The 23778-nt window shown below is 46.5% G+C and overlaps 1 protein-coding gene across 1 annotated transcript in view; it reads right to left on the bottom strand.

Annotated features, from left to right (window-relative positions):
- The window catches only part of LOC144675602 (myosin-7-like), a 148618-nt gene that overhangs the window by 108569 nt on the left and 16271 nt on the right, over nucleotides 1-23778 (bottom strand). The window contains exons 4-10 of the mRNA XM_078536252.1: nucleotides 22402-22498; nucleotides 17837-17929; nucleotides 16868-16931; nucleotides 14552-14650; nucleotides 8816-8919; nucleotides 5790-5928; nucleotides 3114-3232 (exon numbers count right to left, since the gene is read on the bottom strand). Coding sequence (XP_078392378.1) covers nucleotides 3114-3232; nucleotides 5790-5928; nucleotides 8816-8919; nucleotides 14552-14650; nucleotides 16868-16931; nucleotides 17837-17929; nucleotides 22402-22498 — 715 coding nt within the window. The remainder of the gene's footprint in view (nucleotides 1-3113; nucleotides 3233-5789; nucleotides 5929-8815; nucleotides 8920-14551; nucleotides 14651-16867; nucleotides 16932-17836; nucleotides 17930-22401; nucleotides 22499-23778) is intronic.

Below are 23778 nucleotides of genomic sequence, written 5' to 3'. Positions count from 1 at the left end.
GCCCACTTAAACTCCACATCTCACCACCACTGGTCTTAACTCACCACCGGGCGCGGGAATTTCCATGCTAGAAGCTTGATATATTGAAACATGTAAGGTCCTTAGGGGTCTTGACAGGGTGGATGTGGAGAGGATGTTTCCTCTTGTGGGAGAACCTAGAACCAGGGGTCACTGGTTAAAAATAAGGGGTCGCCCATTTAAGACAGAGATGAGGAGAAATTTTTTCTCTCTGGGCGCAGTGAGTCTTTGGAACTCTCTTCCTCAAAAGACAGTGGAAGCAGAGTCTTTGAATATTTTTAAGGCAGAGCTAGATAGATTCTTGATAAGTAAGGGGGTGATAGGTTATCAGGGGGTAGGCAGGAGGTTACAATCAGATCAGCCATGATCTTATAATAGCGGAGCAGGCTCGATGGGCTGAGTGGCCTATTCCTGCTCCTAATTTGTATGGTTGTATGTTCGTATGCAAATAGTAAAAGGGTGGTAAACAGAGGAGTAGGGCCAATTAGGGACTGAAAAGGGGATTTACGCGTGGAGGCAGGGGGTCTGAAGTATTAAATGAATACTTCATATCTGTGTTTACCAAGAAAGAAGATGCTGCACAGGGCAGGGTGAAAGAGGATGTAACTCTGACATTAGATGGGTTTAAAATTGGTGAGGAGGATTATTGAATGTATGTAAAGTTGATAAGGCGTGGGGCTGGATGAGATGTACCCAAGGCTAAGTGAGGGAAGTGAGAGTGGGAATTGCAGGAGCACTGGCCATAATTTTTCTGTCGTCCTTAGACTAAGGGGGCGGTGCCAGAGGACTGGAGAATTGCAAATGTTACACCCTTGTTGAAAAAAGGGATCAGCAACTAGAGGCCAGTCAGTTTCAGTTCAGTGGTGGATGTCATAATAGCTGATTGTGGTTGTGAACTCCAGTATTAGATACTACACGGCACTCTATACTAGATAGGGGGTCACCTGACCCAGGGGTTGAAGGTCAGATAGCACATGTTGGAGCCTGTCTTGATAGAGTTCAGACGTTGCAGATATGTGTTCGTGTTAGGAAAATGTGTTATCAATAAAGTTAGCTCAGCTACAATGTCAACAGCCTGTGTGCATCATTAAAAAAAGAAACAAGACACAAGACATGCGGTTAGAAGTAAACTAAAAGCAACAATGCCGGTTCTGAAATCACTGATAGGCTTTAGTTTGGAGGGAAACCTTGCCGAAAACTGGAGGAGGTTCCGGCATTGACTCGAGCTTTACCTCACAGCGATGTACAGTCATAAAAAAGACCCTCAGGTACAGTCTTTCAACTTCCCTCATGTAGCAGGGGAAGAAGCCCTACAAGTCTATAGCACATTCACGTTTGAAAGTGATGAGAAACAAAATGACTTGAAAGAAATAATGGAAAAATTCGAAGCCTACAGCAGCCCTGGGAAAAACACCGCGTATGAAAGATACTGATTTTTAGGTGCACGCAGGCAGTGACAACATTAGTCAGTGCACAACTGAGCTGAGAAAACGAGCTAAATTGTGTGAATTTGGAGAACTTGAAGAATCACTCAGCCTAGATAGAATAATCTGTGGGATCGCAAATGACACTCTGAGAGAACGGCTTTTGAGAGAAGTTGATCTCACGCTGGAGAAAGCAATAAATATCTGCAGAGCAGCAGAGATAACAAAATGCCAGGTTAAACAGATGACGGAAGATGATGAGCTGCACACGGTCAAGCAGTTAGATGCACTTAAACAGAAACAGCGCCAGGTAAGAACAAATAGACAGCCTGAAGGTAAAAAGAACAAAACTGCTATCAAAACATTTAAATGCAGCCGAAGCAGAACAGACCATTTACCATGTAGTCGTCCAGCCTACAGAAAGCAGTGTAAGAACTGTGATAAACTAAATCACTTCGCTAAGATGTGTAAATTGAAGGAAATGCACACGATTGACACAGACACTGAAACTGAACTTTTTGTTGGAGCAGTAACAACAAATTCCAAAGAAGATGAAAGGAAGATTGATTTAAAAATTGACAACATGATGGTGAATTTCAAGCTTGACACAGGTGCACAAGCAAATGTCATTCCCATAATCTTACGATATGTAAGGTAAGCAAAGAAAAACAACCAACTAAAACAAAAGTGAAGTTGTCAACTTATACATAATGTTCAATGTTAAATTTTACCCAGCATTTGTGCGTATGATTGCACAGCCTAAGTCATTCTCTGAATTTGCTGCTGTTGTATCCTTGACCACAGAACCAGATTCTGTGTTGGTTAGCATTTCCTCACCCTATAGGCTGGGGAGGCACAATGCGGATCCGTTGAGGGAGAAGGTGCGTAATAATGGTAATGTCACTTCACTAGTAACCCAGGCTAATGTTCTGGGGGTTTATGTTCAGACCTCACAATGGCAGCTGGTTATATAAAATTAATGAAAAAAATCTGGAATTGAAAACTAGCCTCAGCATTGGTGGCCATGAAACTATCATTGATTGTTGTAAAAACCCATCTGGTTGACTAATGTCCTTTAGGGAAGGAAATCTTCCTTCCTTACCCAGCGATGGTAAAGGAACAGTGACATATTTCCAAGTCAGGATGGTGAGTGACTTGGAGGGGAACTTCCAGGTGGTGGTGTTCCCATCTATCTGCTGCCCTTGTCCTTCTAGATGTTGACATCTCAGTTTTGGAAGGTGCTGTCTAAGGAGGCTTGGCGAGTTCCTGCAGTGCATCTTGTAGATGGTACACACTGCTGCTACTGTGCGTCAGCAGTAGTAGAGGTTACAGATTTGGGATCGTATAAGCAGGTTAGGAGCTGTGCGAGTGGCACCTAGTCATTCCTTAGATTCTTTTGCTACATGTGACTCCTGATCCACATAATATAGTTGCCTCTTGGTTGCCCTCAGAAATGACCAAGCAAGCCACTCAGTTCAAGGGCAATTAGGGATGGGCAACAAACGCTGGCCTTGCCAGTGATGTCCACATCCCATGAATAAATATACCTGTAACCTTGTACTGTGCACACATGTCCATTTTACCTGTGACCAGTGGTTTTATAGCGAGACTGTATCCATTATACCTGCAGTGCACCTCGTCACCAGTAAGTTGAGTTTCACCGCCACGTACCTGCCCAACGTTCTGATCTTTAGTCACACATTCATTGCCGATCTTCACTTGGGGATGCAGTAGGCTGGTGATGAGATCTGTTGAGCGGACTCCCAGTAAGCAGGCCGCTTTATCAGCACCTTTCACAAAAGATGGGATGACTGTGAATATTTGTGTAAGATTTCTTGGGAATACTAATTATCGCAATGAATAAGGAAACCTATTTAAAGGTCAGTTTCATGGTAGCTTTATCCCTAATCCCAGAAGTGTAGACCATGACTCAATGGTGACAGGCTGCTGACCCACCCATGGACCATTCTCTCTACACCACACTGAATCAGTTTCTTTCAATTCATCCACAGGATGTGGGCATCGCTGGCAAGTCCAACATTTGTTGGCCATCCTCAAATGCTCTTGAGAAGGTGGCGGTGAGCTGCCTTCTTGAACCACTGCAGTCCCTGTGGTGTAGGGACATCCACAGAGCTCTGAGGGAGGGAGTTCCAAGGTTTTGACCCAGTGACAGCGAAGGAACGGCGATATATTTCCAAGTCAGGATGGTGTGCGGCTTGGAAGAGAACTTCCAGGTGGTGGCATTCCCATCCATCTGCTGCCCTTGTCCTTCTATGTGTTGACATCACAGGTTTGGAAGGTGCTGTCTGAGGAACATTGGTGAGTTTCTGTAGTGCATCTTGTAGATGGTACACACCGCTGCCACTGTGCGTGAGTGGCCATAGAGGTTGCAGATGTGGAATCTTGTAAGCAGGTTAGGAGCTGTGCGAGTGGCACATCGTCACTCCTTGGATTCTTTTGCTGTCTCCAAGACTAGAAACTCTTGGCCTTTGCTTGGTCCAATGCTTTAGCTAAGGTCATGGCCACTGGGGACAAATCATGAGTCCAGCCATTTCAAGCTCTATGAGGGTCATTCTGATAGGCCTGCTGAATTAAATACATTGAGTGGGGCACAGAGAATAAGTCAGACTGTATATTTCACTTTATTTACAAAGTTAAAGTTTTACTAAATTCAGGAAATTTATAGCAAGAGTTTTACAGTGACAGGCATGCCTCAGTGGGGAGCATTCTTGCCTCTGAATCAGATGGTTATGGGTTCAAGTCCAACTCCAGGCCCTAGTACATAATCCAATCTGACACTCCAGTGCAGTACTGAAGGAGTGCTGCACTGTCTGAGGAGCTGTCTTTCACGTGCTTCAGGTCATATAGATAAACAAGCTTACAGTGTTTTACTGAGTCACACTGACTAGGAAGGCCCTAGCCAGACAGGTACAATGGGTGAGAAAGCGGCCCACATCAGCCTGAATTCTGGTACCAAATGATTGTTCAGTGGATAGATTTTGGGGCTTGGGTTCCTGTGCCAGATCACCCCCAGAATTCGCCAAGCAACTTCCATACAACATGGTTGCCCACCTGAAGTAAGTATAAGACCTTTGAATATGCCAACCAGTGGTATAATCGAGGGATTCGGGGAGTTTATATATAGAATAATGGATACTCGCAAGTGACTTACGGAGTGGAATCTAATCAAGGGGTTCAGGTGGTTTATCTATAGAATAATGAATACTCAGGTGTGAGCTACAGACTGGAATCTAATCGAGGGGTTCAGGTGGTTTATCTATGGAATAATGGATTCCTGGGAGTGAGTTACTGACTGGAATCTAATCGAGGGGTTCGAGTGGCTTACATATAGAATAACAGATACCTGGGAGTGAGTTACTAGCTGGAATCTAATTGAGGGGTTCGGGTGGTCTATATATAGAATAACAGATACCCGGAAGTGAGTTACAGACTGGAATTTAATCGAGGGGTTCGGGTGGTTTATACATAGAATAACAGATACCCGGGAGTGAGTTACAGACTGGAATCTAATCGAGGGGTTCGGGGGATTTATATATAGAATAACATACCCAGGAATGAGTTACAGACTGGAATCTAATCGAGGGGTTCGGGGGGTTTACATATAGAATAACAGATACCCGAGAATGAATTACAAACTGGAATCAAATCAGCTGAGATTGAAGTTTGTCTCATCTTAAAATGTTGAAAGTAGAATTGGACCATTCAGGGGTGAAATTGGGAAGCACCTTCTCACACAAGGGGTGATAAAAATCTAGAACTATCCACCCCCACCACCCCACAAAAATATGAGTGTATTTGCTGAGACAACTGGAACTTTTCAGGATTTTAATAAATAGGTTTCTGTTGGCTATGGTTATGTGCAGCTAAGGCAGATTTGTGGTATAGATCAGCCATGATCAATTTGAAAAGTGGAACAGATTCGAGGGGCTGAATAGCTCATCCTGTTCCTGTATCCCTCATTTCCCGTTGACACCATGATGTTCCTGTATTCCTCCACTTCCAACGATTTATTCAGGGTTGTTACTTGTGCCAGGCAGGGAACTTCCGTTAAAACTCATCTCTTGATGGTTAAGGAGTTGAATTTGATCAGTTTCCCGCTCGTGGCAGCTTCTGGTCTGTGTGCTCTTCAGTCAAAGCTGTTTAGTTAGGGGTGCTACCCATGTGACAGGACCCCCGCAGCGATTACAAGAAAACTGACCCCAGCACTCTGATCATTCTAACCATGTTAGAGCTGCCATACGAGCTGGAGAACGTTTTAAAAACAGGAGCCGTCCCATTGAGCCCGTCTGTTGGGTGATCAGTATCGGGGTAATATCACCCACTCACTTTCTGTTCCGTCTATTTCAGCTTGCTCCTCTCGGGTCTTCTGCTTGAATTTCATGTTCCCGAAATGCATGATCACCCCCACCATTTTGTAGCAGTTGTATTTTTCTTCCGTAGTAAAGCCCAAGATGTCCATAGCATGCTAATAAACAAAAAAAACAAAGGTAATTGACTACGGGTTTCTATTTTGCCTTTAACCTTTTAGTTCAGTGTTTCTCAAACTGGCTTCTTGTCCGCCTAAAGAGACTTTCCAGGGGGTCAGCGGGACGGTTGAGTAGTGGGCGAGTGAGTGGCGGCCAGGGAGAGAGAAACAACACGGAACACAGTGCAGTCTGAAACTCAAAGGGCAGCGCACTAATTATTAAGAACGACATTTCACTTAAATTCAAAGCACTGAAATAACAGTGTACCCAGGTATTATGAGCATTACGTGCTATTATAATTTAGATAGGGACTCTGTGATTACTAATCCCTTTGAAAAGCGGCCCTTCAAACAAGAAGGTTTGAGCTCCTTCTGAGCGAATTTATACTGTATTGAGTGTGCAGGGTGATAGATGGGAATATTCCTCTTTTTAACCTCTGTTTTGATCCGTGGCCAGACCCCCAAATTGTTGGTGAGATCCGGTTAGGGACCAATAACTGACGCTCAAGTGTCCTCATCAGTTCTCGTTTTGCAATGACGAACTTATCTTCCATGTGTGAACATTGGTTCTCCACACGAATCAGATTTCCCTGCAATTGCTCATTATCAGCAACAAGCTTCTCATGTTTGGCCACGGTTATTTTTTTAAGGAGGTTCGCAGTACGATCGAGCACCTGCTGCAATGCAATCGTCGCCACGTTACTGTCTTGCCGGCCGAATCATTACCCAATATAAAATCTACCCCTTCCATAGGTAAACTAGGAAAAATTCCCACTGTAACAACTCTGTTTACTAAGTCGCTTTGTAAATTGACCTTACACAAGGGAAAAGGTTCATAAATCCCATTAATTATTAATGCTATTAATGCTACTTCCCTCATCAGCCCATCTGGAAATCAAACTGTATCATCAGCCACCATCAATGTTTGACTGATCTGCCCCAGTGTCTCGCAAAATATTAACTTGTTTGGTTGGAGAAGTAAGAGAACACTTCTCCCTTCAAAACAAAAGCTCTAAAACTTCCAGTAACCTGACTCACTTTAGCAGTATTTAAGGAAGCATCACCTTGACCATCTCCTGTCAAATCCCCTTTTCTAGTAGGTTCTAAGGGACCACGTTTCACTTGTACCACTGTTATTGTTTCAACATCTATTTCCATTTCTGGTACAGCCTTTGCTAAAGACTCCTTAAGAGTTCTCATTACCGCTACAGACTTACCGTTCAGCTTCCAACAATGGGCTTTGAGGTGCCCAATCTTACAGCAATAAAAGCACACTGGTTTCTTTACATCATTTTTACCTTCTACACTATCACTTATCCTGATTGGAACATCTTCTGCCTTTGACATGAAGCTAGACTCTGTTCCTCTAGACTTCCTGCAGGTTTACAGATGGAGATCAATTGTCCCCGAGCTGCCTATGTGAGATATCATACTCATCTGCCAAAACTGCTGCTTCCTGTACCTTAGAAAGCCATTGGTCTTCCAGATGTGACCAGCTATTGAGATGCTGTTTTGAAATTCTTCTATTATTATTAGTTCCCTCATATTCTCAAAATTTTGTTCTAAATTCAGGGATCGAAACCACTGGTTCCATTACATTTCCTTCTCTCTAGCAAATTCTATAAACATTTAATTTGTTATTTCCTTTCAAGCCCAAAAGTTCAACTGATATGCTTCAGGGACAAGCTCATAAGCTTTAAGTACGGCAATTTTAACTACCTCACAATCTGAAGATCGTTCTTCCAAAAGGCTAGAATATACATCCACAGCCTTCCCGACCAAAACACTTTGCAAAAGTAGAGTCCATGTTTCCTTTGGGAACTTTAGCTTTGTAGCCATCTTTTCAAACGAGACAAAATATCTCTCAACACTGTCTTCTGTCGAGTTAGGCAATAGATGAAGACTTTAGGTTATATCAAAGCTCGGAGTGGGACTCGATTCCTCATCTGAGCTCATACCCTAACCTTTTCCCTAGCCAGTTTATGATGTTTGATTTCTTTCTCTCTTTGAAACTCCAGCTCCATCTTTTGCATTTCAATTTCTTTTGCTCTTTCTTTTTCTTCCAATTCCAGTTTTCTTTTCCTTTTCTACCTCAAGCTGCTTCATCTGCAACTGACTTTTAGCTAACTCCACCGAATTGCTATCAGGATTCACTTTTTCTCCTTCCAATCCCAGATGCTGTACCATTACCTCAATCATTTCTGCTTCCTGAGTCCCTATTTTAAATCCAACTTTGGGATCTATGAAACCAATCGATTGCTGTTATGTATAAACATGTGAAACATGATGAGCAGGAAAAAAGTTCAACACCCCCCCATACTCACGATGGCTGGGGCACCTAATAGATACCTTACTAATCTGCAGCCATGTTATACTCAGGATGGGGGCAACATCACATTTAATACCGTTCTCCTGTTGCCCTGGGAAGGTACTGTGGGCAACTTCAGAGGACATTCGAAGTCAATTAGATTGTGTGGATGTTTACCTCACAGTTCCTCAAGATTATTAAGGCTTTATCACTTTAAAATCACTATCTGAAATGAGAGAATGTGCATGGTTATGGAGTTAAGGCAGGGGAGTGGTACTAGGTGGAACAGTCTTTCAGGGAGCCAGTGCAGACCAGATGGGCTGAATGGCTTCCTTCTGCACTGGTGCAGACTAGATAGGCCGAATGGCCTCCTTTTGAACTGTAAATATTCTATGATTCTGTGAATATACATATACAAATACAACAAAATGACAAAATGATGCAAGATCCCGAACAGTATCAGTTATGTAAAACTTATACAGTGGATTTTAACTGTCGTGGAGGCTCTCTCACATCAGGGTCACTTTGATAGAGGAAAGAAAAAATGAGGGATGTAAAATCAGAGCAAAGCATTCTTACATCAGTCGCCATTAACTCCGCACCATCGTCCAGTTTGTCCACTGTTATTACACCTTGAGAACAGCAGTGATAGTCGTGGGGTTTGGTGGAGACCATCAGGATGTCTGGAACAGAAAGGTGGAATGAGTTTGATTCCTGCCCTTATTTTGGTGATGGATGGTAATCATTCCTGGTTTGTTTTAAATACTTTGGATTTGTGCTGGGATCTGTTCTTGCCGAGTGGACGATTCAGGAACTCTGCATTTGTGGCAGTAACACAAACCTGCAAGCCCGGGCACATTTTTAAAAATTCATTCACGGGATGTGGGCTTCACTGGCTGGGCCAGCATTTATTGCCCATCCTTGATTGCTTTAGTGACTGGAAGCCAGTGTCCAGTGGCGTACCACAGGGATCTGTGCTGGGTCCCCTATTATTCGTCATTTACATAAACGACATAGATGACTATGTGGGGGGCAGGATTAGTAAGTTTGCAGATGACACAAAGATTGGCCGGGTGGTTAACAGTGAGGTTGAGTGTCTTGGGCTACAGGAAGATATAGACGGGATGGTCAAATGGGCAGATAAGTGGCAGATGGAATTTAACCCTGAAAAGTGTGAGGTGATACACTTTGGAAGGAATAATTTGACAAGGAAGTAATCAATGAACGGCATGGCACTAGGAAGTTCTGAGGAACAAAGGGACCTTGCCGTGTTTGTCCATAGATCTCTGAAGGCGGAGGGGCATGTTAGTGGGGTGGTGAAAAAGGCATATGGGACACTTGCCTATATCAATCGATGCATAGATTACAAAAGTAGGGAGGTCATGTTGGAGTTGTATAGAACCTTGGTGAGACCACAGCTGGAGTACTGTGTGCAGTTCTGGTCGCCGCATTATAGGAAGGATGTGATTGTAGTGGAGGGGGTGCAGAGGAGATTCACCAGGATGTTGCCTGGGATGAAAATTTAAGTTATGAAGAGAGGTTGGATAGACTTGGGTTGTTTTCGTTGGAGCAGAGAAGACCAAGGGGCGACCTGATCTAGGTGTAGGAGATTATAAGGGGCATGGACAGGGTGGATAGGGAGCAGCTGTTCCCCTTAGTTGAAGGGTCAGTCACAAGGGGACACAAGTTCAAGGAGGTTTAGGGGGATGTGAGGAAAAACTTTTTTACCCAGAGGGTGGTGACGGTCTGGAATGCGCTGCCTGGGAGGGTGGTGGAAGCAGGTTGCCTCACATCCTTTAAAAAGTACCTGGATGAGCACTTGGCATGTCACATTCAAGGCTATGGGCCAAGTGCTGGTAAATGGGATTAGGTAGGTAGGTCAGGTGTTTCTCAAGTGTCGGTGCAGACCCGATGGGCCAAGGGCCTCTTCTGCACTGTGATTCTGTGGTTCTGTGAATTGCCCTTGAGAAGGTGGTGGTGAGCTGCCTTCTTCAACCGGTGCAGTTCATGTGGTGTAGGTACACCCACAGTGCAGTTAGGGAGGGAGTTCCAGGATTTTAACCTGGCGACAGTGAAGGAACGGTGATATATTTCCAAGTCAGGATGGTGAGTGACTTGAAGGGGAACTTCCAGGTGGTGTTGTTCCCATCTATCTGCTGCCCTTGTCCTTCTAGATGTTAATGGTCATGGGTTTGGAAGGTGCTGTCTAAGGAGCCTTGGTGAATTACTGCAGTGCATCTTGTAGATGTTACACACTGCTGCTACTGTGCGTCAGTGGTGGAGGGAATGAATATTTGTGGATGTGGAGCCAATCAAGTGAGCTGCTTTGCCCTGGATGGTGTCAAGCTTCTTGAATATTCCATCACACTCCTGACTTGTGCCTTGTAGTAGGTGGACAGGCATTGGGGAGTCAGGAGGTGAGTTATTCATTGCACGATTCCTAGCCTCTGACCTGCTCTTGTAGCCACAGCATTTATATGGCTAGTCCAGTTCAGTTTCTGGTCAATGTTAAGCCCCCAGGATGTTGATAGTGGGGGATTCAGTGATAGTAATGCCATTGAACTTCAATGGGCAATGGTTGGATTCTCTCTTATTGGAGATGGTCATTACCTGGCACTTGTGTGGCGCAAATGTTACTTGCCACTTGTCAGCCCAAGCTTGGGTATTCTCCAGGTTTTGCTCCATTTGGACATGGACTGCTTCAGTATCTGAGGAGTCGCGAATGGTGCTGAACACTTTGCAATCATCAGCGAACATCCCTACTTCTGACCTTATGATAGAGGGAAGGTCATTGATGAAGCAGCTGAAGATGGTTGGGCCGAGGACACTACCCTGAGGAATTCCTGCAGTCATGTCCTTGAGCTGAGATGATTAACCTCCAACATCCACAACCACCTTTCATCAAGGGGAGGTCATGCCTGACAAATCTGTTAGAATTCTTTGAGGAGGTAATGAGTAGGTTAGACAAAGGAGAGCCAATGGATGTTATCTACTTGGACTTCCAGAAGGCCTTTGACAAGGTGCTGCACAGGAGGCTGCTCAGTGAGATAAGAGCCCATGGTGGTAGAGGCAAGGTACTAGCATGGATAGAAGATTGGCTGTCTGGCAGGAGGCAGAGAGTGGGGTTAAGGGCTCCTTCTCAGGATAGTGGCTGGTGACTAGTGGAGTTCTGCAGGGGTCAGTGTTGGGACCACAACTTTTCACTTTGTACATTAATGATCTAGATGAAGGAACTGAGGGCATTCTGGCTAAGTTTGCAGATGATACAAAGATAGGTGGAGGGATAGGTAGTATTGAGGAGGTGGGGAGGCTGCAGAAGGATTTAGACAGGTTAGGAGAATGGGCAAAGAAGTGGCAGATGGAATACAACGTGGGGAAGTGTGAGGTCATGCACTTTGGTAGGAAGAATAGAAGCATAGACTATTTTCTAAATGGGGAGAGAATTCAGAAATCTGGAGTGCAAAGGGACTTGGGAGTTCTAGTCCAGGATTCTCTTAAGGTTAACTTGCAGGTTGAGTCGGTAATTCGGAAGGCAAATGCAATGTTGGCATTTATTTCGAGAGGACTAGAATATAAAAGCAGGGATGTGCTGCTGAGGCTTTATAAGCCTCTGGTCAGAGCACATTTAGAATATTGTGAGCAATTTTGGGCCCCGTATCTCAGGAAGGATGTTATGGCCTTGGAGAGGGTTCAGAGGAGGTTCACGAGAATGATCCCAGGAATGAAAGGCATAACATATGAGGAATGTTTGAGGACTCTGGGTCTATACTGGATGGAGTTTAGAAGGATGAGGGGGGATTTGATTGAAACTTACAGAATACTGAAAGGCCTGGATAGAGTGGACGTGGGGAAGATGTTTCCATTAGTAGGAGAGACTAGGACCCGAGGGCACAGCCTCAGAGTAAAGGGAAGACCTTTTAGAACAGAGATGAGGAGAAACTTCTTTAGCCAGAGAGTGGTGAATCTATGGAATTCATTGCCACAGAAGGCTGTGGAGGCCAGGTCATTGAGTGTATTTAAGACTGAGATAGATAGGTTCTTGATTGGTCAGGGGATCAAAGGTTACGGGGAGAAGGCGGGAGAATGGGTTTGAGAAACTTATCAGCCATGATTGAATGGCGGAGCAGACTCGATGGGCCGAATGGCCTAATTTCTGCTCCTATGTCTTATGGTCTTATGGTCTTATGGTTAGTGGAGAGTTTTCCCCCTTATTCCCATTGTCTCCAGTTTTGCTAGGGCTCCTTGATGCCACACTCAGTCAAATGCTGCCTTGACGTTAAGGGCAGTCACTCTCACCTGACCTCGGGAGTTCAGCTCTTTTGTCCATGTCTGAACCAAGGCTGTAATGAGGTCAGGAGCTGAGTTGCCCTGGCAAAACCCAAACTGGGCATCAGTGAGCAGGTTATTGCAAAGCAAGTGCTGCTCGATGATGACCCCTTCCATTACTTTACTGATGATCGAGAGTAGAATGATGGGGCAATAATTGACCAGCTTGGACTTGTTCTACTTTTTGTGTACAGCACGTGCCTGGGCAATTTTCCACATAGCCGAGTAGATGCCATGTTGTAGTTGTATTGGAATAGCTTGGCTAGGGGCGCAACAAGTCTTCAGTACTATTGCTGAAATATTGTCAGGTCCCATAGCCTTTGCAGTATCCAGTGCTTGTGGGATCACTTAGCTCTGTCTATCACTTGCTGCTTATGCTGGTTGGTACACAAATAGTCCAGTGTTATAGCTTCACCAGGTTGACACCTCATTTTCAGGTATGCCTGGTGCTGCTCCTGGCATGCCCTCCTGTACACTTTATTGAACCAGGATCAATGCCCTGGCTTAATGGTAGAGTGGGGGATATGCTGGGCTATGAGGTTACAGATTGTGTTTGAGTACAATTCTGCTGTTGCTGATGGTCCACAGTGCCTCATGGATGCCCAGTCTTGAGTTGCTACATCTGTTTGAAATCTATCCCATTTAGCAGAGTGGTAGTGCCACACAACACAATGGAGGGTATCCTCAATGTAAAGGCAGGACTTCATCTCCACAATACTGTGCGGTGGTCACTCCTGCCGATACTGTCATGGGCAGATGCACCTGTGGCAGGCAGCTTGGTGAGGATGAGGTCAAGTATGTTTTTCCCTCTTGTTGATTCCCTCACCACCTGCCGCAGACCCAGTCTAGCAGTTATGTCCTTTAGGACTCGGTCAGTAGTGGTGCTACTGAGCCTCTCTTGGTGATGGACATTGAAGTCCCGCACCCAGAGTACATTCTGCACCCTTGTCACCCTCAGTGCTTCCTCCAAGTGATGTTCAACATGGAGGAGCACTGATTCATCAGCTGAGGGAGGGCAGTACATGATAATCAGCAGCAGGTTTCCTTGCCCATGTTTGACCCGATGCCATGAGACATCATGGGGTCCAGAGTCAATGTTGAGGACTCCCAGGGTAACTCCCTCCTGTCTGTATATCACTGTGCTGCCACCTCTGCTGGGTCTGTTCTGCTGGTGGGACAGGACATACCCAGGGATGGTGATGGTGTCTGGGATATTATCTGTAAGGTATGATTCCGTGAGGATGACTATGTCAGGCTGTTGTTCTCCCAATTTTGGCACAAGCCCCCTGATGTTAGTAGGGAGAGCTTTGCAGGGTCGACAGGGCTGCGATTGCCTTTGTCGATGCTGGGTGGTCCGTCCAGTGTCATTCCTTTTTCGTGACTTTGATGCAACTGAATGGCCATTTAAGAGCCAACCACATTGCTGTGGGCTCTGGAGTCACATGTAGGCCAGATTTCCTGGTCATCATGAGTCTTTTAATTCCAGATTTTTATTGGATTCAAATTCTACCATCTGCCGTGGTGGGATTCGAACCCAGACCCCCAGAGCATTACCCTGGGTCTCTGGATTACTAGCCCAGTGACAATACCACTAAGCCATCACCTCCCCTACATGTGGGTAATGCAATCAGACAAAAATTGACAATGAGCTGAAGAAGAAGGAGATAGGCTTGGGCAGAGAGAGGTTTTAAGGAGCATCTTAAAGGAGAAGCAAGAGGTAGAGAGATAATTCCAGAGTGTAGAACCTACACACTGAAGACACAAACTCCAATGGTGGAGTGAAGGAAGTGGGAGATGCACATGAGGCCAGAGTTTGAGGGAATGCAGAGTTCTCGATGGATCATAGGATTGGAGGAGGTAACAGAGATAGTGAGCAGGCGAGGCCATGGAGGGGTTTGAACACGAGGTGGACAGACAATTATATTTAACTAAAAATGTGTGGTTACCAAATCATAACTCTATTGATCCCTCACTCCTGATGTTGTTTACCTTGAAGTTCCTTTTTCCTCCCAGACAGGATCTGATAGTAAATGTGGTAACTCCGTTCCCCTGGCTGCTGGAATATAACACGGGATTTTTCCAACAAGTCTGAGGACATGAAGAAATAACGATTAACCTCTTGGCTGAAAGGTACCACTATTCTCCAAAACATGCAACTGAGTCAGATCCCTCTCAGTTAATGCTGACTCTCTCTCTCTCTCTCTCTCTCACTCCTCACTCCTTCAGTTAATGCTAACACTCTCCTCACTCCCTCAGTTAATGCTGACACTCTGTCTCTCCTCACTCCCTCAGTTAATGCTGACACTCTGTCTCTCCTCACTCCCTCAGTTAATGCTAACACTCTCTCTCCTCATTCCCTCAGTTAATGCTGACTCTCTCCTCACTCCCTCAGTTAATGCTGACACTCTCCTCACTCCCTCAGTTAATGCTGACACTCTCTCTCTCTCCTCACTCCCTCAGTTAATGCTGACACTCTCTCTCCTCACTCCCTCAGTTAATGCTAACACTCTCTCTCCTCACTCCCTCAGTTAATGCTAACACTCTCTCTCCTCACTCCCTCAGTTAATACTAACACTCTGTCTCTCCTCACTCCCTCAGTTAATGCTAACACTCTCCTCACTCCCTCAGTTAATGCTGACACTCTCCTCACTCCCTCAGTTAATGCTGACACTCTCTCTCCTCACTCCCTCAGTTAATGCTGACACTCTCTCTCTCCTCACTCCCTCAGTTAATGCTGACACTCTCCTCACTCCCTCAGTTAATGCTGACACTCTCCTCACTCCCTCAGTTAATGCTGACACTCTCTCTCCTCACTCCCTCAGTTAATGCTGACACTCTCCTCACTCCCTCAGTTAATGCTGACACTCTCCTCACTCCCTCAGTTAATGCTGACACTCTCCTCACTCCCTCAGTTAATGCTGACACTCTCCTCACTCCCTCAGTTAATGCTGACTCTCTCCTCACTCCCTCAGTTAATGCTAACACTCTCCTCACTCCCTCAGTTAATGCTGACACTCTCTCTCCTCACTCCCTCAGTTAATGCTGATTCTCTCCTCACTCCCTCAGTTAATGCTGACACTCTCTCTCCTCACTCCCTCAGTTAATGCTGACACTCTCTCTCCTCACTCCCTCAGTTAATGCTAACACTCTCCTCACTCCCTCAGTTAATGCTGACACTCTCCTTACTCCCTCAGTTAATGCTGACACTCTCTCTCTCCTCACTCCCTCAGTTAATGCTAACACTCTCTCTCTCCTCACTCCCTCAGTTAATGTTAACACACTCTCTCTCCTCACTCCCTCAGTTAATGCTGACACTCTCTCTCTCTTCACTCCCTCAGTTAATGCTAACACACTCTCTCTCCTCACTCCCTCAGTTAATGCTAACACTCTCCTCACTCCCTCAGTTAATGCTGACACTCTCCTCACTCCCTCAGTTAATGCTGACACTCTGTCTCTCCTTACTCCCTCAGTTAATGCTGACACTCTCTCTCTCCTCACTCCCTCAGTTAATGCTGACACTCTCTCTCTCCTCACTCCCTCAGTTAATGCTGACACTCTCTCTCTCCTCACTCCCTCAGTTAATGCTGACACTGTCCTCACTCCCTCAGTTAATGCTGACACTCTCTCTCTCCTCACTCCCTCAGTTAATGCTGACACTGTCCTCACTCCCTCAGTTAATGCTGACACTCTCTCTCTCCTCACTCCCTCAGTTAATGCTGACTCTCTCTCTCTCTCTCTCTCCTCACTCCCTCAGTTAATGCTGACACTCTCCTCACTCCCTCAGTTAATGCTGACACTCTCCTCACTCCCTCAGTTAATGCTGACACTCTCTCTCTCTCTCTCTCCTCACTCCCTCAGTTAATGCTGACACTCTCCTCACTCCCTCAGTTAATGCTGACACTCTCTCTCCCCGACCCCACTTCAGCCCTCATCTCCTGTTTAATGCCAAGATGAATTTTGTTCCCTGAATTTGTTGAGTCCCTTCATCACCCACCCTTTACATTCCATCTCCGAAATGTTCTCGCACTCCTTGCCTTTGAAGAATTCACATGATTAATCTGCCATTTCCCTGAAACAGTTCCACCCAACCCACCCCTTCAATGATTTTTCTGACCTTAAGCACTCAGCCCATTTCTTTCTGAGTCTGGCACGTCCTCCTGCTTGTGAGAATTCACTTACATCACCCTCTTACCCTTCCTCAAACTTACAATTCGATATGGTTTCCACATTGGATGCAGTTTGCTTTTAGTTTGACCCATCATGCCAATCCCCACCTACCAGGAATGGTTCATTTCACGTACGTACATGTGTTGATGTCAGCAGATGACAGTTTGCCTGTGTGGCCAAAATGGATCCTTATGTATTTGCCCTGAAACCAACGTAGGTTTTTGACAATAAGTATTGCTGTTCAAAACTAAAAACACATCAGAGTAACATAGTGTGGAACGAGTTAATGGAGCTGTGTTCGCAATTCTGTCTTTTTACCTTTGCTCCCACACAGCCCAAACTGATGAGGTAAAAGTCTTCACAGGAAGGAGGAGGCCATTCAGCCCCTTGAGCCTGATCCAGCGTTCAATCAGATCATGGCTGATTCGTATCTCAACTCCATCCACCTCTGTTGGTTCTGTAACTTTAATACCCTAGCTGAACACAAGCCTATCTGTTGTTGGGTGGCTGAGTTGCTACTGTTAGTGATAGAGTTGGTCTGCAGCCAGTTCTTGGGTGGAAAGATTAAGTTTATTTACAGTAAACTCAGCAGCAACTACACGCGTGCTTTCAACTCCAACTCTATCTCTACACTGACTGTTGAAGTAGCCCACGCTACTCTCCTATTGGTTACTACAGATCATGTGATCTCCCCTAACACGCATTATTCTTAAAGATACATTACACGCTAAATAAAACCATCATTACTACACGATCCATCCTAGTTTTGAAATTGACCCCCAGGGGATGAACATTTACCAAAAAAGCTCAATCCCGAACAGGTGTCACAGAGAGAGGATCCTGGAACTGACCTGGTTCAGGGTAGCTTTCTCAGTAACTATGAACTATCTTATGGTGTCTGATTGCCAAAGCTAACCTTTGGGTTTAATCAGCAGGAAATCCTCCAATCAGCTGCCTTAATCTCAGCCAGAGATCAGCAGGAGCAAGGTTTATGTGTTTGGCAGGGATTGGTGGAGGAGAAATTAAAATCACGGACAGCAAAGGAAGCTGTGGCGAGCTCTGGGTTAGGGGCAGGGAAACATCGAACCCACGAATGGAACCACTCACAAATCTGGAAGAGTTGTCATTTCGAACAGTCTTTGCGTTTCCAAAGGCTTCCATGGCTGGGTTAGCCTCAATGATCTGATCCTCCAGGTTCCCCTGTGTGATTTACAAACGGGACATAAGAAGAAGATCTATCTCCCTGGCTGTTTAAACACCACAGGGCCACCTACCAGCCCAGGTTTACACCAAACGTTTTATCCCTCGGCCGCGATGGCGGGTTTTCACGCCGTATCGTCCCGAATCCGTCACGTTATTTATACGTTCCCGGGAGACACGCCGTTTCCATGGCGGGTGGACTCCGATTGGCCTGCCACGTTTACAGTACAGTCACGCTCAGCATTTCCAGCCCAGGACTGCGGCAAAGAGGACATGGCCCCGAAAGGCAAGAAGACTGCAGCCCTCGAGCGCCTTTTGGACGCTGTGGAGGGGCCCCGCTGTGATGTCCTCTATCCCCACTCCGGCCACAGGAGGGGCAGCTACATTACCACTCCGGTGTGGTAGGTGTTGGCAGTGATGGTCAGTGCCAATGCTGCACAGGAGAGGTTGGCCATCCAATGCAGATAGAGGGTGAATGATCTCATCCATGCAGCCAGAGTATGGAAACCATCTCATCACTCTAAACTCATACTCACAAGCCCATCACACATTCACTGGCATCTCACTCACTGCCAGCTCAAGGGACCACTCACTCTCTCACACACACCCTCAAATCTCTAACTGGGCTCATCTCCTCTGGAGACTGCAGCCTCAGGCATCACCACCTTGAGGCCACTTGCACAGAACAACATGCCCCCCCCCCCCACACACACACACACCCTGGGATACCCTCCTTCCCCAGTGTAGCCCTCACCCTGCAGCCTCTTCCCTTGCCTGAGGCCACTTCCTCCCCTTCCCCAAGCAAGACCTAACCCTGCAGCCGTTGAAAAGCCACCCACATATTTTTATTATTATTCATTCACGGGACGTGGTCTTCGCTGGCTGGGCCAGCATTTATTGCCCATCCCAAGGGCAGGGACTGGCAATAAACGCTGACCCAGCTAGTGAAGACCATATCCCGTGAATGAATAATAAAAAAAATATGTGGGTTGGTATGGTTGTGGGTGTGGTAGTGGGTATGGTAGTGGGTATGGTCGTGGGTATGGTTGTGGGTGTGGTAGTGGGTATGGTCGTGGGTATGGTTGTGGGTGTGGTAGTGGGTATGGTCATGGGTGTGGTAGTGGGTATGGTTGTGGGTATGGTTGTGGGTGTGGTAGTTGGTATGGTTGTGGGTGTGGTTGTGGGTATGGTTGTGGGCATGGTTGTGGGTGTGGTAGTGGGTGTGGTTGTGGCTGTGGTAGTGGGTAAGGTTGTGGGTATGGTTGTGGGTGTGATAGTGGGTATGGTTGTGGGTGTGGTAGTGGGTATGGTTGTGGGAGTGGTAGTGGGTATGGTCGTGGGTGTGGTTGTGGGTATGGTTGTGGGTTTGGTTGTGGGTGTGGTAGTGGGTAGGTTGTGGGTGTGGTAGTGGGTATGGTTGTGGGTATGGTTGTGGGTGTGATAGTGGGTATGGTTGTGGGTGTGATAGTGGGTATGGTTGTGGGTGTGATAGTGGGTATGGTTGTGGGTGTGGTAGTGGGTATGGTTGTTGGTATGGTTGTGGGTGTGGTAGTGGGTATGGTTGTGGGTGTGGTAGTGGGTATGGTCGTGGGTATGGTTGTGGGTATGGTTGTGGGTATGGTAGTGGGTATGGTCGTGGGTATGGTTGTGGGTGTGGTAGTGGGTATGGTTGTGGGTATGGTAGTGGGTATGGTTGTGCGTGTGGTAGTGGGTATGGTTGTGGGTGTGGTAGTGGGTATGGTCGTGGGTATGGTTGTGGGTGTGGTAGTGGGTATGGTCGTGAGTGTGGTAGTGGGTATGGTTGTGGGTATGGTTGTGGGTGTGGTAGTTGGTATGGTTGTGGGTGTGGTTGTGGGTATGGTTGTGGGCATGGTTGTGGGTGTGGTAGTGGGTGTGGTTGTGGCTGTGGTAGTGGGTAAGGTTGTGGGTATGGTTGTGGGTGTGATAGTGGGTATGGTTGTGGGTGTGGTAGTGGGTATGGTTGTGGGAGTGGTAGTGGGTATGGTCGTGGGTGTGGTTGTGGGTATGGTTGTGGGTTTGATTGTGGGTGTGGTAGTGGGTAGGTTGTGGGTGTGGTAGTGGGTATGGTTGTGGGTATGGTTGTGGGTGTGATAGTGGGTATGGTTGTGGGTGTGATAGTGGGTATGGTTGTGGGTGTGATAGTGGGTATGGTTGTGGGTGTGGTAGTGGGTATGGTTGTTGGTATGGTTGTGGGTGTGGTAGTGGGTAAGGTTGTGGGTGTGGTAGTGGGTATGGTCGTGGGTATGGTTGTGGGTATGGTTGTGGGTATGGTAGTGGGTATGGTCATGGGTATGGTTGTGGGTGTGGTAGTGTGTATGGTTGTGGGTATGGTTGTGGGTGTGGTAGTGGGTATGGTTGTGGGTGTGGTAGTGGGTATGGTCGTGGGTATGGTTGTGGGTATGGTTGTGGGTATGGTAGTGGGTATGGTCGTGGGTATGGTTGTGGGTGTGGTAGTGGGTATGGTTGTGGGTATGGTAGTGGGTATGGTTGTGCGTGTGGTAGTGGGTATGGTTTTGGTATGGTTGTTGGTATGGTTGTGGTTGTGGTAGTGGGTATGGTTGATCAGGTAGGTAGAGACCTGCCTGTGAGTCCCCCTAAATGCTGTCTGCGAAGCCTGGCATTGACGAGCGTGAGTGCTGCCCAGACCAAGGTAGGCAAACAAACCTTGAAGTCCCGAGTGAAGTGCAGTTCGCCAAGTGCATGTCACTTATGTGCTGTTGTGAAACAGGTTGGCGTGTTTTCCTGCTGATGTGCGCGGGCGATCCAGCGGGGGGTGGGGAGTTCGGGGGGGAGGTGGTGGGGAATGATGATTCCAGCAGCTGATGTATTACAATGAGGTTCCTGATGTCCGATGGCGGAAGGAGGCTGAGCGGACGATCGCAAACTAGCTTCACGCCGTTGTGAAACCGATCGCGCCATATTCTCCGCTCACGCCACCGAACACGCCCGACGCTGGCGGGCACGGAACATCCCAGCCATAGAATACTCACAGCACAGAAAGAGGCCATTCAGCCCATCCTGTCTGTGTTGGCTCTCTGCATGATCAACTCATCTGGAGCCACTTCCCTGCCCTTTTTCCCTTAGCCCCGCAAATCTTTTCTCTTTAGAGAATCATCCAGAGAATTAACAGTGTGGATTTGCTCGGCCATTTCAGAGGGCAGCTAAGAGCCAGCCACATGAAACCATTGTCGATTGTTGTAATTGTCCATCTGGTTCACTAATGTCCTTTAGGGGAGGAAATCTGCCGTCCTTACCTGGTCTGGCCTAGATGTGACTCCAGACCCACAGCAACGTGGTTGACTCTTCAATGCCCTCTGAACAAGGGCAATTAGGGATGGGCAATAAACGCTGGCCTAGCCAGCGACCCCCACATCCCATGAACGAATAAAGAAAAATTGGAGTACTCACCACTTTTTCCCCGTGAGTCTGTTAAACAGAAAAAAAAGACAATTATTCCCAATCCAGCGCCAATGGATCAACTGTTAATCCCACAGTTTCCTAACTGTTTTAGTGAGATACACAGTTAATGTTAGACAAACACAATCCATTGAAGGCGAATTGCACATTAATCTCTGCAGCCAGAGTATTACGATCCTCCTTCAGGGGTAACAAGGTGAGAGGAATTTCCCAGCAGGATGTTGGGGCCTCCCCCTCACGGGTTTGGAAACTGCGCCGATACAGCGGCTTGTCTTTAGTACTCAGTACAGTGAACCGTGAGGCTCCCAGCCCTCGTGGGTCACAGCGTGGAGCACAGGGGAGGCTGGGTTAGAAAGGTAACACTGAGGTTCAGACAGAACCATCACAGGCCTCGAGAGCTCATGTTCAGTCCCACGTGGCAGTAAAACAGCCTGCGATTGGCTGGGCCGCGCACGATTTGGCCATAAATCAGCGAATAGAGTGTCCGGCACCGGAACAGGCCGATCTCCTCGGCAGGACTGTACCTCTCTCCCTGCTCCACACCAGCCTCCTCCCACTCGACTTCCTCTAATCCTATCAGTTTATCTTTCTGTTCTTTCCTCCGAGAACGAGTGCATCTGGCTTTCCCTGTGATAATCACCTCAGCCATTTCTTCTCGTGGCGAGCTCCACATTCTCACCGCCCAAGTGAAGAAGTTTCTCCTGAATTCCTTATCGGTTTTTTATGAATGACAATCTTATATTTATGGCCCTGGTCTTGGTCTCCCCCACAAGTGGAAACATCTCTCTACATCCACCCGATCAAACACTCCATAATCTTTAAGATATCAGGTCACCCCCTCAGCTATCCCTGTTCCAGGTAAAAGAGCCCCAGCTCTTTCCTGAAAAGTATAACCTTTCAGTTCTGGTCTCATCCTTGTAAATCTACTTGGTGCCTCCTCTGGATGTTCCAAATCCTGTTTATAATGTGGTGATTCGAACTGTCCACTTTAGGATGTAATTCGGACCATGTACAGGAATGGACCAGTTTCTTACCGTCTTCTTGACTGATGTCTCTCCTTGAGCTGCAATAATGGCAAAATATTGGATCACTCTCTTAGTGTTCACTGTTTTCCCAGCACCGGACTCACCCCTGTGAAATAATAATTAGATTAAAAAACACTGACCCAGAGAGACTCTTCCTCACAGAGAGAAAAATCCCCACAGAGAGACCCTTCCCCCCAGAAAGTCACTTCCCCGCAGAGAGTCCCTTCCCCGCAGAGAGTCCCTTCCCCGCAGAGAGTCCCTTCCCCGCAGAGAGACCCTTCCCCACAGAGAGGCCCAAATATATTTTTTTTATCTGTTCAATGTGGTGTCACTGGCGAGGCCAGCATTTATTACCCATCTCTATGGGCATTTAAGAGTCTGGACTCACATGTAGGTTTCCTTCCCTAAACTACAGTAGTGAGCCAGATGGGTTTTTACAACAATGGATTCATGGTCGTCACCAGACTTTTAATAAATTGAATTCAAATTCCACCACCTACTGTGGTGGGATTTGAGCCCAGGTCCCCAGAGCATTACCTTGGGTCACTAGATTACTAGTCCAGCAACAATACCACTAGGCCATCACCACCCCTGCTGTGTTCCTGTCCCCATTCCTTTAGTGTCACTGGGTCAAAATCCTGGAACTCCCTCCCTAACAGCACTGTGGGTGTACCTACACCACATGGACTGCAATAGTTCAAGAAGGCAGCTCACCTTATCAAGGGCAATTAGGGTTGGGCAATAAATTCTGGTTTAGCCAGCGATGCCCACAACCCATGAATAAATGAATAAATAAAAAATTCACTACAGAGAATCCATTCCCCTCAGAGAGCTCCTCAAATAAAGTGCAGATTCCTTCAGTGCCCAAACCGATGGTGGGTTTGAACTCATGGAGCAATGTTATCATTTCATATCCCTCCCCTAAAATGTAACTAATCCTATTGGTACCCAGCCCCAGTAACCATCTCAAAACATTCAGCTCCTCTGATAGTTAAAAAGACGGATTGAATGATGTGTGATTTGTAACAAACAGTAGGAAACAGGATGAATTTAGAAGAAAGAATCTGGTCTCATCAAATGTGGTATCTCACTCTGATCCAATGTGGTATCTAACCCTGATCCAATGTGGTATCCCACTCTGATCCAATGTGATATCTCACTCAGATCCAATGTGGTATCTCACTCTGATCCAATGTGGTATCTCACCCTGATCCAACGTGATATCTCACTCTGATCCAATGTGGTATCTCACTCTGATCCAATGTGGTATCTCATTCTGATCCAATGTGGTATCTCACTCTGATTCAATGTGGTATCTCACTCTGATCCAATGTGGTATCTCACTCTGACCTGATGTGGTATTTCACTCTGATCCAATGTGGTATC

The sequence above is a fragment of the Cetorhinus maximus genome, chromosome 3 (assembly GCF_964194155.1).
Source record: "Cetorhinus maximus chromosome 3, sCetMax3.hap1.1, whole genome shotgun sequence".
NCBI classification, from domain to species: domain Eukaryota; kingdom Metazoa; phylum Chordata; class Chondrichthyes; order Lamniformes; family Cetorhinidae; genus Cetorhinus; species Cetorhinus maximus.
The sequence above is the reverse complement of the archived record's forward strand: the minus strand, read 5'-3'. Positions and strand labels throughout refer to the sequence as shown.